Below are 13,182 nucleotides of genomic sequence, written 5' to 3' on the forward strand. Positions count from 1 at the left end.
GGGGGGAGAGAGAAGAAGGGAGTGATCAGAGGCGGGGGCGCGCTCGCACCGAAGAAGGTTCCCAGGAAGAAGGGCACCAGACGAAGGCCAGCATGCGGGGAGGCAACATTCACCAGGAAGTTGGGGACCGGCGAAATGCGCAACAGGAGGACCGCCGCCAGACCGACCCACAGGGACCGGTCCCAGGCATCGGCCGACACCATGCCACCGCTGAGATCGTGAATCGTGCCAGCAATGACCGTGGTCAAGGGCGGGCCGCTGAAGCGCGACAGCACATGGCGGCCCAGCAGCCTGGACAGCAAGTAACACCCGGTGGCACCAAGAGCCGAGCACTGGCCGAGCCCCGATGGAAGTGTCAGCAACCAGTCGACGCCTGAGTCGGAGCGGGAGGAAGGGACAAGAGCGAGGGAATCCATGGCGCACCAGACACACGAGGAGGAGCCCGGGCCAGAAGCCGAAAAGGGCCCCGCCGATGACACTCAGCCCGGCCGAGCCGGGGATGGCGAAGGTTTGCAGGCTATCCGCCTCGGTCAGTCATCAGCGCCACGCAGAGGGTAGGCAGAGGCATGGGTCGTACAAAATATAGAGGGCCATGTAGGCGGAGACCACGCTTCCGTAGTTGGTGGCGATATAGTGGCCCAGGATCGGGCCCAACCGGCCGGAGGAGGAAAGCATGCGCAAGTGCACTGGACCGCAGGCGAAGGGCGGTGAGCGGGACGAACGGGAAAGCAGGGGCGGGGGGGGGGGGGCAGAAAGGGGAGGCAGAAGGAGACCAACAAATTGAGGAGCCCCCCAGGGGGGAAGGGCGGCGCACTCAGAGAATCAAACGACACCCACCAAGGCAGCCATGACAGAAGCCTGGTGGAGCGGTCTTTCAGGAAGAGCCGCACTCGTAGGTCCTGAATGCCGAGCTGATCAGCCTCAGTACTGGACGAGGGTGGAGGGGAACGGGGGAGGGGTATTGGTCCAAAGGGTCAGGTAGGGCGATGCAGGGCGGGGGCTGGGGGGGGGGGAGAGAGAGAGACAGGGGAGGGGCTGCATGCGCACGGGGAAAAGTCCGGCAGGGCCCGGATGGACAGAGCCACGACAGCCAGGCCGGCTGCCAGAAGGATTAGCAGCAGGACCGCATCCCGAAGGACGGCAGCGCGGCTGGACGGCGGCGCAGAGGCGTCGACAGTCGGCCCCGTGGAAGGGGAGGCCATTGTGGGACGGGAAAAGAGCAGGGGGGATGAGGTGGGGGCTGGATGAGCGAGAGCAGCCAGCCGAGAACTGTGGGGCGAGTGACAGGCACTGGGCGCAGGGGGGAGGGGGGGGGGGGGGGATCTCTCGCCTCCGGGGACCCCGGGGCCTACGCACGGCGAGCTGAAGAACGAACGATCGATTCATGTCCACACCCCCTCCCCCGCCCCCGCCCCCCTGGGGACGCGGATCGAGCGGCGATCCCTGGGTCGTCACCCCAGGCAGCAGCTTCGTTGGCATTCGGGGGAATTTATTCGCCGCGAGCTTCCAGGACCACCATGGCCACCACCATGCCGCCGTCGTGGCTCAGGGATACGTGTGCCCCCTCACAGGGCCCTGGCTGGCGGTCGGCGGCACCCGGGGCAGCGGCCGCGCAGTCGGACGTCTTTGTGGGTTTCGGCACCTCCACACCGATGGGGATGGCCGTTTGATCGGGCGCCCCCGCGCTGAGGCCCAGCTGGTGGCAGAGTGCCGGACTCAGATGCAAGAGGGGTTTTCCTGCCGGGCCGGGGGGTGCAGATTGGCGACCGGCAATCGGACGGGAGTGGGCGCGAAAGAGGCAAAAGGAGCCCCAAGCAAATGGATCGAGTCAGGCGGATATCACGCTCGGTGGAAGAGAGAGAGAGAGAGAGAGAGAGAGAGAAAGAGAGAGGGGCAGGGAGGGGGGAGGGAGAAAAGAAAGAACACACCTGTACCCCGCTCATTGGCCTCTGACGGCCGGACGAGGGCGACCTCGCGGAGGTTGACGAGCGCCGCAGGGAAGGCCGCCTTGTATGTGGCCTCCTTGGCGGCGAAGCTACCCAGCGGCCAAGTGGTGCGGGATGATGTGATGGTCAGCGGCAGGCATGCGCCTCGAATGCACCAAGGAAGGAACTGGCAGCCCCGGCGTTGCTGGGAAACACTGCCCCGTCACAGGGACATACCAGCCGGCGACGTAGGAGACAATGCGCTTGGACTCGGCCTCCGGAAAGGGCACGCGTATGGTCCCCGACCGAGCTTGCATCGCGGCCGGGGGGGAGCCTGGCCGGCCATCCGCTTGAAATTCCTCAAGGAGCCGCATCAGCCCGGCGGCCTCGGGCCCCGGAGCCAGTAGGCGCCGGCTCAGGCGCTCGGCGCCATGGCGCGCAACCATCCCCTTGACCCGAGCCAGGGGGACGATGTCCACCCCGATGCCGACAATCCGGCTGGCCAGGTTCATGACGGCAGGAACTTGGCGCAGGAGACCGGGAGAGGGGGGAGGGAGATCTCACTAGGGGAGGGATGGGGCACTGGAAAGGGGGAGGGCGAGGGCGAGGCGGGACAGGGCGCCAGGGTGGGCGAGCAGGCGGGCGAGAGGGGGCATACTACTATCCTTGCCCCTCGAGCGTCGGAGCCGATGCGGTGTTGTGGTCTTTGAAGGGCGATCGACGGTGCGAGTCCCACCGGTCCATGGGCGCCCCCTGCGGTGGCACCTGCCCACGCCATGGGTCGCTCCCTGGCCGTTAGAAAAAAATGAAAAGCTGATCGCGGCGGTCGCCAAGTGCTGCCCCGGCGAAGGCCCGGGAAAATTGCGCGTCAGCCACCCCGCCCCTCGGATCCGCATATCGCGCCCTTCACTCCTGTCGATCCTCCCTCCTCCTCTTCCTCCTCTTCGCAAGGAAACATCATGCGTCCTACCGCCGGCGCCGCTGCTGGCGTCGATCTGGCGCAGGTTCAGGCCGCGCCTCTGGCTCTGATCGACTCGATCCTCAGTACGGCCCGCCCCTGCCCCTCGCCACTTTGTGACACCGATCCCCCCCCCCCCTCCTGATGCGGAGATCTGACATGCTCCCTCTCGTCCAGCCTCCCGGTCGCATCCGTTCCCGGGGCTCGGCCTCCCGGCCCCCGGACCGGGGAGCTTCCGATCGTCCTTGGCAAAGCTGGACGCCCACCAGGACGCCATGGTAGAGCGCGTCTTCTCCGACCTCCTCGATGCGCACCCTGAGCTCCTGGCCTCCGTGCGTTGGATACCCCCCCCCCCCCCCGCCCCCGCCTACACACGCACATATGCGCACGTGCACACCCGCGCGGCCTCCTGGCGTTCTCTTTGATGCTGACTTCCTCACTGTGTCTTGTTGCTCCTCTCCCCTCTCCTGGCATGCTTAGCTCCCTTTGGTGAACTTCGAGACCATCGACACGCTGAAGCACCACACGCTCGTGCGCTTCCGCGGCTTCGTACAGGACACCCTCAACACGGAGTTCATGCTGCCCTCCATCATGGCCACCCATCCGAGCACCGGCCAGCAGCAAAACGCGCATCTTCTCTATCGTGACCGGTTGGATGAGCTGGTGGTATGTACATGCCTGGGGTGTTGCCTTCCGTGGGGCGCTGTTGCCAGGGGGGGAAGGGGGTCTGAGGCTTCTGACCTCGTCGGTGGCCTTGGTCTGACCGCAACCCATGCATGTGGCTGGCTCTCTCTCACACACACACACACTCACTCTTTTTCTCCCTTGCTCTGTTGGTGCAGATTGCCGATCACCAGGACATGTCGGAGGCACTGCCGGTTGAGCGCTTCCCCTTCTTCTGCACCGCGGTCCCGGCCACCTCGGACTGGGTGACTGAACACTTGCAGCGGGAGTACCGTGACACTCGGGCGTCCTCTGGCGGCGCCACTCCCGCCCCCGGGGCCGGGCGCAAACGTCGGAACGATGACCCGGATGCTGACATGGCCGAAATGGCCGACTCAACTTGTCCCCCTGGCACGGCCGCCGCCGCCGCCGCCGCCGCCGCCGCCGCCGCCGCCGCCGCCACCAGCACCAAGCGCCACCACCAGGCCGCGTCGGCCCCGGCTGCGATCTCCGAGGCGGGGGACGATTCCTTCCCGGTGCCGGAGCCAGTTGCTCGGCGCACCAGCCGGCCTGGGGCCGGCGGCGCGTCGGCCACCGGCTCGTCCCTCCCTGGCAGTGTGGTCCACGCGTCGGACGATGCGGCCGCCTGCCTGGTGAAGACGTACATCTCCTCGGAGCTGCTTGTCCTGAATGGCGTGGTGGACTTTGTCGGGGTGGTGTCGCTGGAGCCTGCGGCCACCAACCCCGAGGCCATGCAAGATCGTTTGGACTCCATGGCCACCGATCGCGCTGCGGGCCTGGCAGACCAGGGTGACTTCTTCGGCGATCTGTCCGAGGCCGAGGGGACCGCCTATTCGCCGCTCATCCCGCGCCTGCATGTGGTTGCCTTTCGCCCGGTAGTTCGCGGGGCCATCAATCCCCTCTTGCCGGCGGCCGGTGTGCCGGACCCGGGGACCCCGGTTCCCGGCTCTTTCCTGGATGACGGTGCGCCACTGCGGAGGGAGCTCCTGCTGCTTCGCCTGCTGGCCCTCGCCGATGCTCACGCGCATTGCCTGCTGACATGCATCCCTGGATGCGCCGCCCTCCGCTTGCCATACCATGCCATGCCTCCCTGCCTCCTCCCCCTTCCCTGCTCTTGGCCCCCCCCCCCCCCCCCCTGCCACAGACGCCGCTGTCCAGTTGCCCGCCCTGCGGGCGAAGCTACTCCACTCGCTGGCTGAGGCGCTGAGCGCCCCTGGCGCCTTCGAGGCGGCCCGGCACCTGGCAGCCGAGTACGCCCTGCTGGCCATGCTGGCCAGCCCCTACCTCCGGGGCGGGTGCGATCAGCTCGCCGAGGCGTTGGCCGCCCGGCAAGCCGGTGGCCTCATCGACCCGCAGGGACGCCTGTCGCTCAACATCACCGGGCTCGATCGTGCGGCGGCCGAGCGCTTCATCCAGCTGGTGCAGTCGTTGGTTCCTCTGTGCGAAACCCTGCGCCTGGACTTGCAGGGGCTGAACCGTGAGGCGGTACGGAGCTCACATCATCCCGCCTGCTGTTGGCTTGCCATTGTGTGACTGCCCAGCCGGCGCGAGGGGGGGACGAAGAAAGAAGAAAAAAAGACTGACCCCCTCCATGGCAGCTTGCTCCGACCAAGAACTTCGACACCAACCGCCTGTCGCGCGGACGCCTGCAGCTCCCGCGCGGGTGCCTCCTCCTGCTGGATGAGACGCATCTGGAGGCCGGGCAGCTGGACGCCACGGGCGTGGGCAACTTGCGTCTGCTGCACCAGCTGGCCGCTGGCAGTGTGGTCTCCTACAACTACCACTACAACACCATCGACATCCCGACCGACGTCAATGTCATCATCCTTTCCGAGGGCCGGTCCATCGTGCCGTGCGACTTCGCCGTCTCGGTGGCCGGTGACCCGCGTCGCACCAGCGCCCTGGACACCCCGCCGCTGGGGCCGGCTGCTCTGTCCCCGGCCGACGTCTTGGATTCCCTGGGCCCGGGTGATTTGCCGGCCGCCCGGCGCCTCCTGACTACCCTGCGCTTTGCCCCGTACGAGGTGCCGGAGGATGTGGTCGCCGGGATTTCCCAGGAATTTGCCAACGAGCGAGCTCGCCAGCAGCAGGCCGCCGCCGCCGCCGCTGCCGGCGGCGATGCCGGCCTGGGGGAGGGCGAAGCCGCCAGCCTGGCCAGCCCAGACACCTTGCGCCACCAGCTGACCATTGCTCGGTACTTGGCCATGTCCCTCGGTGCCACGCATCTCAGTGAGGATATCTGGCGCCGGACCAAGTCACTGGAAGCCCACCGCCAGGCCGCCAACAAGTGACCTTTGGTGTGTGTGTGTGTGTGTGTGTGTGTGTACGCATGTACGCGTATCCGCGTACTTGCGTGTGTCTTTGTGTGCGCGTACGTGCGTGCGCCCGGCCGCCGCCCACCCGCGCCAAGCACAACCAACCACCCGAGCGCGGATCCTCCTCCCTCGCCTATTTACTTTGCCCTTGCCTCTCAAATAAATATAGACCTCTCAGATCTCCTTTCAAGAGGTGCGCCCCCCCCCCCCCCCCGCCCCGCGAGACTGGTGGGAGATGCATCGGACTGCACGACGCCCGGCGTGGGTCATGTGATGTCTCTGCGCGTGACATATCTCTCGCCTCCCACCGCAGTCTCCAAACTGACGGAAGGGGGGAGGGGGCGGGGGGGAGGGATCAAACTAGCCGCAGGGAGGGAGTGTGCGCCCGCAGAGGTGGATGACGAAGGTATTGCGGCGCAGGATGGAACCGCCAGCAAGCATGTATGCACCGGCATTGGCCGGGAGGTGGGTGGGCTTTCGCGCCAAGAGGCAGGGGGATCTGTGACTAGAAGAGAAAATACACTGATCGATGCCCTCCCTCGCCTCCACCCCCTCCCACCTTGGGCTTCACAGCGCCGATCTGCCGTCTGCCCCTCGACATCTCTCCTCTTGCTGTCTCCCCTTCTCTCGCCCTCCCTCCCGTAGTACCTGAAGTCCCCCTGCGAGCACATACATACGCCCGCACCCCCGCCAACACGCATCATGGATAATGCGGTGGTCCAGCCGAATATGCCCTTCCCGCCGGTGTACTGGCAGTCGCCGGTCTTTGCCACGGAGGAGGCATTCAACGCGGCCTTCCAGGCGGACTCGCAGCTAGTTGCTCCCCCGCCGGCCCCGCCGGCCCCTCCAGCCGACGACTCTGCCAGCTCGCACCACCCCCTGCACAGCACCCCCCATCACTCGTACCCCCCGATCTCGACACCCGGTGCCGGCTCCCCACATATCCCGGTCCCAAGTGTGGGCCTGTCAGCCATCAGTGACCATCCGTCGCCGATGTCCAGTGGCATGCTCCCTGGCCAGACCCCGGGCGCCTCGATGCCCGTTTCATTTGCCGTGCCGCCCCCGTTGCCGGACACGTCGATCACCCCGCTCCCGGTCTTTGGCTCTGCCTTGGTGGTGCGCTGCCCCGGCCTGGAATGCGGACTGGATCCAGGGGGGGGGGGGGGGGCGGATTTCTTCTCTCCCGCTTTTTGTCTTGCTCACCCCCTCGGTCACTTGTATACGCGCGCGCGCGCTCTCTCTCTCTCTCCTCCTTCTCCTCCTCTCCCCCTCTCGGGCCGCCTTACGATCGGACTACATCGACCGATCCCATCCATCCAGCTGAAGCAAACCATCCCCAAGCTCACGGAGGTCGGCTGTCAGCAGCTCTATTCCGACGACGAAGGTGCGTCCTTTCCTCCTGGCATCGCTCCCTCTCCCACACGGGGTCATAATCCACTGACACGCTGGCACGCCACTTCCCTCCCCCACGCCTCCCCCTCTCTCTTCCTAGACAAGATTGCTGTCCTTCGGCGGCTCAATCGCCAGCTGATTAAGACGTTTGTGGATCTGGTCACCACCCTCACCAAGGATGCCGCCACAGTACGATGCCGCCTCGTTGCGCGACTGCCGTCCCCAATCGGGCGCCAACGCTTCGTGTTGGGGATATTTGACTGACCACCTGCCCATGTGTAGCTTGTCCCGGCGCACATCGATCGCTTGTACCTCCTGCTGCAAAATATGCACCACCTGTTGAATGAGCTCCGGCCGCTGGCGGCCCGACGCAATGTCCTGTCCATGCTCCGGCACCAGACGGCCAAGCGCCGTCAGCTGGGGAAACGCATTCAAAAGTACGCACGCGCTGCCCCCTTTTGACTGCCACCACGGCAGGACCACTGACCACGCGCCCCCCCCCCCCCCCCCCCATCTTCCTGCTCCCGTCCGGCGCAGGGTTCGCGGCGAGTCCCAGAACTCCATCGAACAGGTCCGGCAGCTCTTCTCCTCGGCGCGGGACCGGTTGGACTTTGCGATCGGGATCGCGGAAGCCGCAGGGTACCGGGCGCCGAGCCCGGTCGCAACGGCGACGACAGCAACGGCCCCGACGGCCCCAGCAGTTGCGCCTGCTCCGCCCGGCACCGAGGATGATGCTGGCCAGCGCGACCGGTAGCCCTGTGCCGGGACCCATACCGCACCGGCAACGATTCACAATACACCTCTGCCCATGTGCCTTGCCGCGCCAGTGTAGGGGGGTACGAAGGTGAATGAGGCGGAGATCCTGCCGACGAGGAAAGGCCAAACCGCTGCCCACCGCCTGCGCCTGATTGAATCCAACCAAGCATGTGGCCCTCCCCCCCACCCCCCGGTCACCGGGGTCGGGAAGACGGCGAGAAGGGGAAGAAGCACATCTGAAGGACATATTTATTTTGGAGGGGAAGAGGAAGGGGGGAGCACTCAGCGCGCGCGCGTGCATACACACTGTTTTAGGCACACGCCGGTGAAGGCTCTCTCTTGGTGAGCAAGGGGAGAAGAGGGGCGGCGATAGCAAGTGGAGGAGGGATGGCGCAAACGACCCCGGCAGAGGCGGAGATGAAAGGCACAGCTTCATTCACCTCGCTTCTGGGTCTCCGCCAGGTGCCCCTGCCCTCATCCGTTTTGGTTCCTCGCCAAAAAGAAAGGATGGGCCAAGGAGATGGATGGAAGATACACACACAAGCAAGCCGGAGGGGGGATGTTTCTCGAGTGGGAGAGAGAGAGGCTGCGGGCGGACAACAAAGAACGGACGACCGGGAAAGCGGTGCTGGGGAGGTGAGCAAAGATGCCAGGAGGAGAATCCGAAAGGGACCGAGAATGACTTTGGGAGGGGGGGGGGGAGGGGCGGGACACGATGGCAAAGAGGAGGAAGGCCATGGGGACGCACATCTAGGGCTGTCTGTCGCTGGAGGGGGGAAGAGGGAGCGGAGTGCAGTGGGGGAAGTAGGGAAAGGACGAAAAGGAAGAGAGAGGAAAGGGGCAAGCCAGCAGGACACGTGGTATGCACGCGAGACTGTGTCTTTAGCGGGACTCGATCTGAAGTGTGAAAGACAGGAAGGCAGGAGAGGGGGAGCGGGGAGCGGGGAGCGGGGAGCGAGGAGCGGGGAGGGGCAGAGACAGCAACGGCGGATGGTCAGCACAACACCGGAGGCAGAGGGGGGGGGAGCGGGGAAATATAGGCAAGTGGCCAGGGAAGGCACGGCGGTGCGACAACAAGACGCACGATGTCATCGATCTTCATCAGCATGCGGACAGTCTCAGAGGCCAGGTTCAGGGCGCTGAAGGACACAAGGAAGGGCTGGAGGACATTCTCCTCCAGGATGTTGCTGATGGTACCCTTGCGGACATTGATCCCGGCGTACTTCTCACCGGCGGCATGCTTGTTGCGCAGCTCGGTGACAATGCCGATGGGCTGGAGCCCGGCGTTCTCGGCCAGGGTGTAGGGGATGATCTCCATGGCCTCGGCGAAGGCCTGGACCGCGTACGACAGGGATCCCTTCAGGGTCTTGGCGTGGGCCGACAGACGCTGGGAGATCTCAATCTCCGGGACACCACCACCGGGGATGAGGGCGCGCTTCTTGACCAGGCACCGGATGACGCAGAAGGCATCATGCAGCGACCGGGCCGACTCGTCCAGGATCAGCTGGTTGCCACCGCGGCAGAGGATGGACACAGTGCGGCCGGGGTTCTTGATGCCGGAAATGCGCAGGACACTGGCAACATGGCCATCGGAGGAGTCCTCCACCAGCTCGGCATGGGCCAGGCGATCCTCGGTGAAGGAGTCGATGTCGGCAATGGGCTTGCAGCCGAGGCTCTTGCAGATGAACTCCACCTCATCGCGCTCGATGTCCTTGATGACCATGACCTTGAGCTTGGCCAGGAAGTGCAGGGCCAGGTCATTGACCGCATCACGCAGGATGGACTTCTGCAGGAGGACCACATTGCAGCCGGCCTTCTTGATCTTGCGGCAGATGTTCAGAATGTAGTTCTGCTCCTCCTTGAGGATGCGATCCATCTGGCGGTAGTCGTTGACAACGATCTGGCTGTCCATGTCGGACTTGGGAGGGGAGATCTGGAACTGGCAGACGGCGATCTTGGCCTTCTCCACGCGGGTGGGGCCACCGGCAGAGGTGATGGCATTCTGGCGAAGCAGCAGGCCGGAGGTGAGCTCGGTGTCATCGATGGTGCCGCCGACCTTGCGGACGATGCGGATGTCGGTGAGGTCCACGTTGGAGGGGTTCTCCGGGTCGGTGATCTGCGCCAGTCCAGGGGCCGGGAACAGGGGGGGGGAGTCGGGGCGGGTCAGCGACGGCGAGAGGCCCAAGAGGAGCAGGGGGAGGGGGGAGGGGCTGAGGGAAGGCCGATAGAGGGCCGAGGAAGATACGCACACCGAGGACCGCGTCGACGGCGATGGGAGCCAGGACCGAGGAGTACTGGGACACGACCTTGGAGTTGAGGGAGGTGGTGGCAATCTTGAGGAGCTGCTCGCGGTCGGCCAGGTCGACGGGGATGGAGATGTCCTCGATGACCTCGACGGCCTTCTCACAGGCATACTGGAAGCCGTCCGAGATCTGGGAGGGGTTGATGCCCTTCTCCAGGAGAGACTCGCAGGCGTTCAGCAGGCTACCAGCCAGGACGACCACGGAGGTGGTACCGTCACCGGCCTCGATATCCTGGGCCTGGGACATGCCGGCAAACTGTGGTCCAGACGCCGAGGGGGGGAGAGAGAGAGGGAAGGTGAGCCAATGACGAGCGCAGCGAAAGGACGGTGCCACGCTGTCTCAGATGTGTCGGAGGGAGGGGCTGGCTGGGGAGGGGGAGGGAGGGGGGGCGTACCATGCGCGCGGCGGGGTGCTGGACGTTCATGGACTTGAGGATGGTGGCGCCATCGTTGGTGACAATGACCTCGGAGTCGGCCTTCTGAATCTGTGGACGGGGCGCATGGTGGAGACACACATGGACGGGCGAAAAGAAAAGAACAAGGGATGGACGGGGAGGGTGAGTGACAGTCCAGGGAGACACATATGGACAAGAAGAGGACGCATGAAGCGGCACGAACCATCTTGTCCATGCCGCGGGGGCCGAGCGAAGTGCGAACGGCATCAGCGACAGCTGTGGAGGAAGGGGGAGGAAGGGACGGGGGGGGGGTGGACGAGGGGACACATGGTTCAATAGGCCAGACAGGAGGTCAGTGACGTGGTCCGGGAAGGGAGGATCGATGCATGTGCGAACGGAGATGGCGCCGAGGGGGGAGCGGGGGGGCGACGTGTGCGCACCCTTGGCGGCGACGATGTTGCTGTGGCGAACATCCTTGGGCTTCTCCTTGTCCTTGAAGTTGGAGCCGGCGGCCGGGCGGGAGGCAGTGGAGGAGGTCATGGCTGGTGGGTGTGGGAGGGAGGGAGGGGAGCGAGGCTGGAAAGGCGGAGAAAAGGCCGATAGACAGCGGGGCGCGAGGCAGGGAGGGAGGGGGGGAGGGAGGGGGAAGAGGGTAGGGGGAAGGGGAAATGGCAGCGTCTCTCAGCTGGGTCTTTCTCTGCCTCGGCGCCTGCGCGACCAAGGGCCCCCCAATCAACAACCACTAAAATGGTGCTCCGGTCGGGCCGGAACCGGGCCGGGCCGGGCCGGGCCGGGGCCGGTGGGTGGGGGCGCATCTGCCGAACCGCGCGCACCCTCCACGCATGCGCATTACACACACACACAAACGCAAACACACAGAGAGAGAAAGAGAAAGAGACACGCTGAGAACGCGCCCTCAAGCTCAGACGCCGGCTCCTGCGCGTGTGCGAACCCACGCTCAGCGAGATGCACGAAATCCCGCCCCAGGCCCTGATGATGATAAGAGACCGGCTCTCCAAACGCCGGGCCAGACAGAGGACCCCAGATACGGGAGATCACTATGCCGGGGCGCTGAGTGCCCCTGCGAGGGGGAGGGGGGGGGTGGGGGCGCGACGGCGCGTAGCAGGAAAGTAGGGCCGAGAATGCCAGAGGGTACCAGCGCGCATTGCGGGCCCTGGAACTCACGGCACCGGGCGGAAACGGCACAAGGACCGAGAACAGCCAGCTAAGTCCGCTCCGCCCCCCGCCCCCCGCCCCCTCCCAGCCCGCGGTGGGGATCTCGGAATAGTCGCTTGGCGATGCGCCTCCAAATGGAGACGGAGTAACGAGAATCCCGGGCTCTCCCGCGGCCCGCCGCTCGCAGCGACTCCTTCTCGAAGCACAGGGGACAGGAAAACCGAGCAGCCGCCCGCCAGGCAAGTCCCGGCTCAGGGGCCGGGGGGGGGGGGGGGGGGGGGGCTGGCCAGCGTCGAGCAGGCCCAAGACCGGCTTTAAGCACTGGCATTCGCATTGGCCAAAAAAAATACCTCCCCACCGTCGTGGCCGAGCGGTGCGGGGGCCTGCACCCGAGGCCGAAGCCCAGGCCGCAGGGTCCCCCCTGCAGCACTTCACGCCGGCCTCTCCGTGGCTTGCCCCACCTCCCCACACACACCTGGACTCGCTCGGTGCAACCCTCCGCTCCCGCGCCTCCAAGCCGCCTTCACCCTCCCGGCCCCGCTCCCAGTCGGCCCGGGCGCATGCCTCGGCACCCGAGAAGCCGGGCGGGGCGGGGGGGGGGAGGGGACAACAGGGACAAACGAACTAAGCCAAAGGGAGCCTCCACAGGGAGAACCCGCTAGAAGTATGGGCCCTCACATTGGTGCAGATATTTAGGAAAGGAGCACATTCCTAATGATGCGTCACGTTCCCTGGGAATGATGTTCCGGGGGTCCCGAAAATTCAACCCATTCTCCCCGGGTCGCCCCCAACGCATTTGAGGGCGCGTGTATCGGCCGCCGCGAGGATGGGCAGCATTTCCCCCCAGGGGGCCGCGCCGCACGCATTAAAAGGCCCGGCCTCCGGGGCTGGCACCTCGCCATACCTGGCCATTTTGTGGCGCGTATTTTCGCGCCCACCGGCACGAGGACCGGGGGGGGGGGGCGAGAGGAAACTGCCCAGCAACACGGCGTAGCCTGGCCTCCGCCCGGGCGCGTCCCAGGCCCTGCTGAATTGGTCGGACAGCAGCGTGGAAGGGAAAAAAGTGTCACTCCGCCCGGGGCGTCGGTGCACAGAGCGTCGCCCCTCCTCTCTCCCCTGCCCCCACGTCCCCACCTCCCCGGGGGGGAAGGGATGGGGAAAAATGCAGTCCCCGGAGGAAATAGAGCCTCCCTCGCCCAGTGCCGGCGAGCGCCGAATGATCTAAAATGCGCTCACTATCGCAACCGGCAGCTCCGCCAGCATGTCGCCCCCCCCCCCC

General features: G+C 65.8%; 5 protein-coding genes across 5 annotated transcripts in view; 2 read left to right on the forward strand and 3 right to left on the reverse strand.

Moving 5' to 3' along the window:
• Positions 1-1,202, reverse strand: part of H696_03430 (hypothetical protein) — a gene marked incomplete at both ends in the record, with an annotated part of 1,533 nt that extends 331 nt beyond the window's left edge. Inside the window, 5 exons of the mRNA XM_009497296.1 lie at positions 50-332; positions 424-517; positions 578-686; positions 815-927; positions 1,048-1,202. Coding sequence (XP_009495571.1) covers positions 50-332; positions 424-517; positions 578-686; positions 815-927; positions 1,048-1,202 — 754 coding nt within the window. The remainder of the gene's footprint in view (positions 1-49; positions 333-423; positions 518-577; positions 687-814; positions 928-1,047) is intronic.
• Positions 1,203-1,472: 270 nt separating this feature from the next.
• Positions 1,473-2,579, reverse strand: H696_03431 (hypothetical protein). Its single transcript, XM_009497297.1, has 3 exons — positions 2,163-2,579; positions 1,929-2,035; positions 1,473-1,737 (listed from the first exon to the last, which is right to left on the reverse strand). Exons 1-3 carry the CDS (start codon positions 2,435-2,437, stop codon positions 1,490-1,492), a joined length of 630 nt encoding a protein of 209 aa, XP_009495572.1. The 5' UTR covers positions 2,438-2,579; the 3' UTR covers positions 1,473-1,489.
• A 269-nt stretch (positions 2,580-2,848) lies between these two features.
• On the forward strand, positions 2,849-5,885 carry H696_03432 (hypothetical protein). The gene is made up of 6 exons (XM_009497298.1): positions 2,849-2,969; positions 3,061-3,215; positions 3,364-3,549; positions 3,726-4,530; positions 4,712-5,052; positions 5,166-5,885. Exons 1-6 carry the CDS (start codon positions 2,885-2,887, stop codon positions 5,856-5,858), a joined length of 2,265 nt encoding a protein of 754 aa, XP_009495573.1. The 5' UTR covers positions 2,849-2,884; the 3' UTR covers positions 5,859-5,885.
• Positions 5,886-6,413: 528 nt separating this feature from the next.
• On the forward strand, positions 6,414-8,089 carry H696_03433 (hypothetical protein). The gene is made up of 5 exons (XM_009497299.1): positions 6,414-6,998; positions 7,203-7,266; positions 7,375-7,463; positions 7,557-7,711; positions 7,812-8,089. The coding sequence occupies exons 1-5, from the start codon at positions 6,585-6,587 to the stop codon at positions 8,026-8,028; spliced, it is 939 nt and encodes a 312-aa protein (XP_009495574.1). The 5' UTR covers positions 6,414-6,584; the 3' UTR covers positions 8,029-8,089.
• A 176-nt stretch (positions 8,090-8,265) lies between these two features.
• On the reverse strand, positions 8,266-11,360 carry H696_03434 (T-complex protein 1 subunit delta). Its single transcript, XM_009497300.1, has 7 exons — positions 11,168-11,360; positions 10,951-11,003; positions 10,728-10,817; positions 10,280-10,588; positions 9,115-10,146; positions 8,779-8,927; positions 8,266-8,616 (listed from the first exon to the last, which is right to left on the reverse strand). The coding sequence occupies exons 1-6, from the start codon at positions 11,265-11,267 to the stop codon at positions 8,913-8,915; spliced, it is 1,599 nt and encodes a 532-aa protein (XP_009495575.1). The 5' UTR covers positions 11,268-11,360; the 3' UTR covers positions 8,266-8,616; positions 8,779-8,912.
• Between the last annotated feature and the right edge of the window lie 1,822 nt (positions 11,361-13,182).

This window comes from Fonticula alba (genome assembly GCF_000388065.1).
Source record: "Fonticula alba strain ATCC 38817 unplaced genomic scaffold supercont2.5, whole genome shotgun sequence".
NCBI lineage: Eukaryota > Rotosphaerida > Fonticulaceae > Fonticula > Fonticula alba.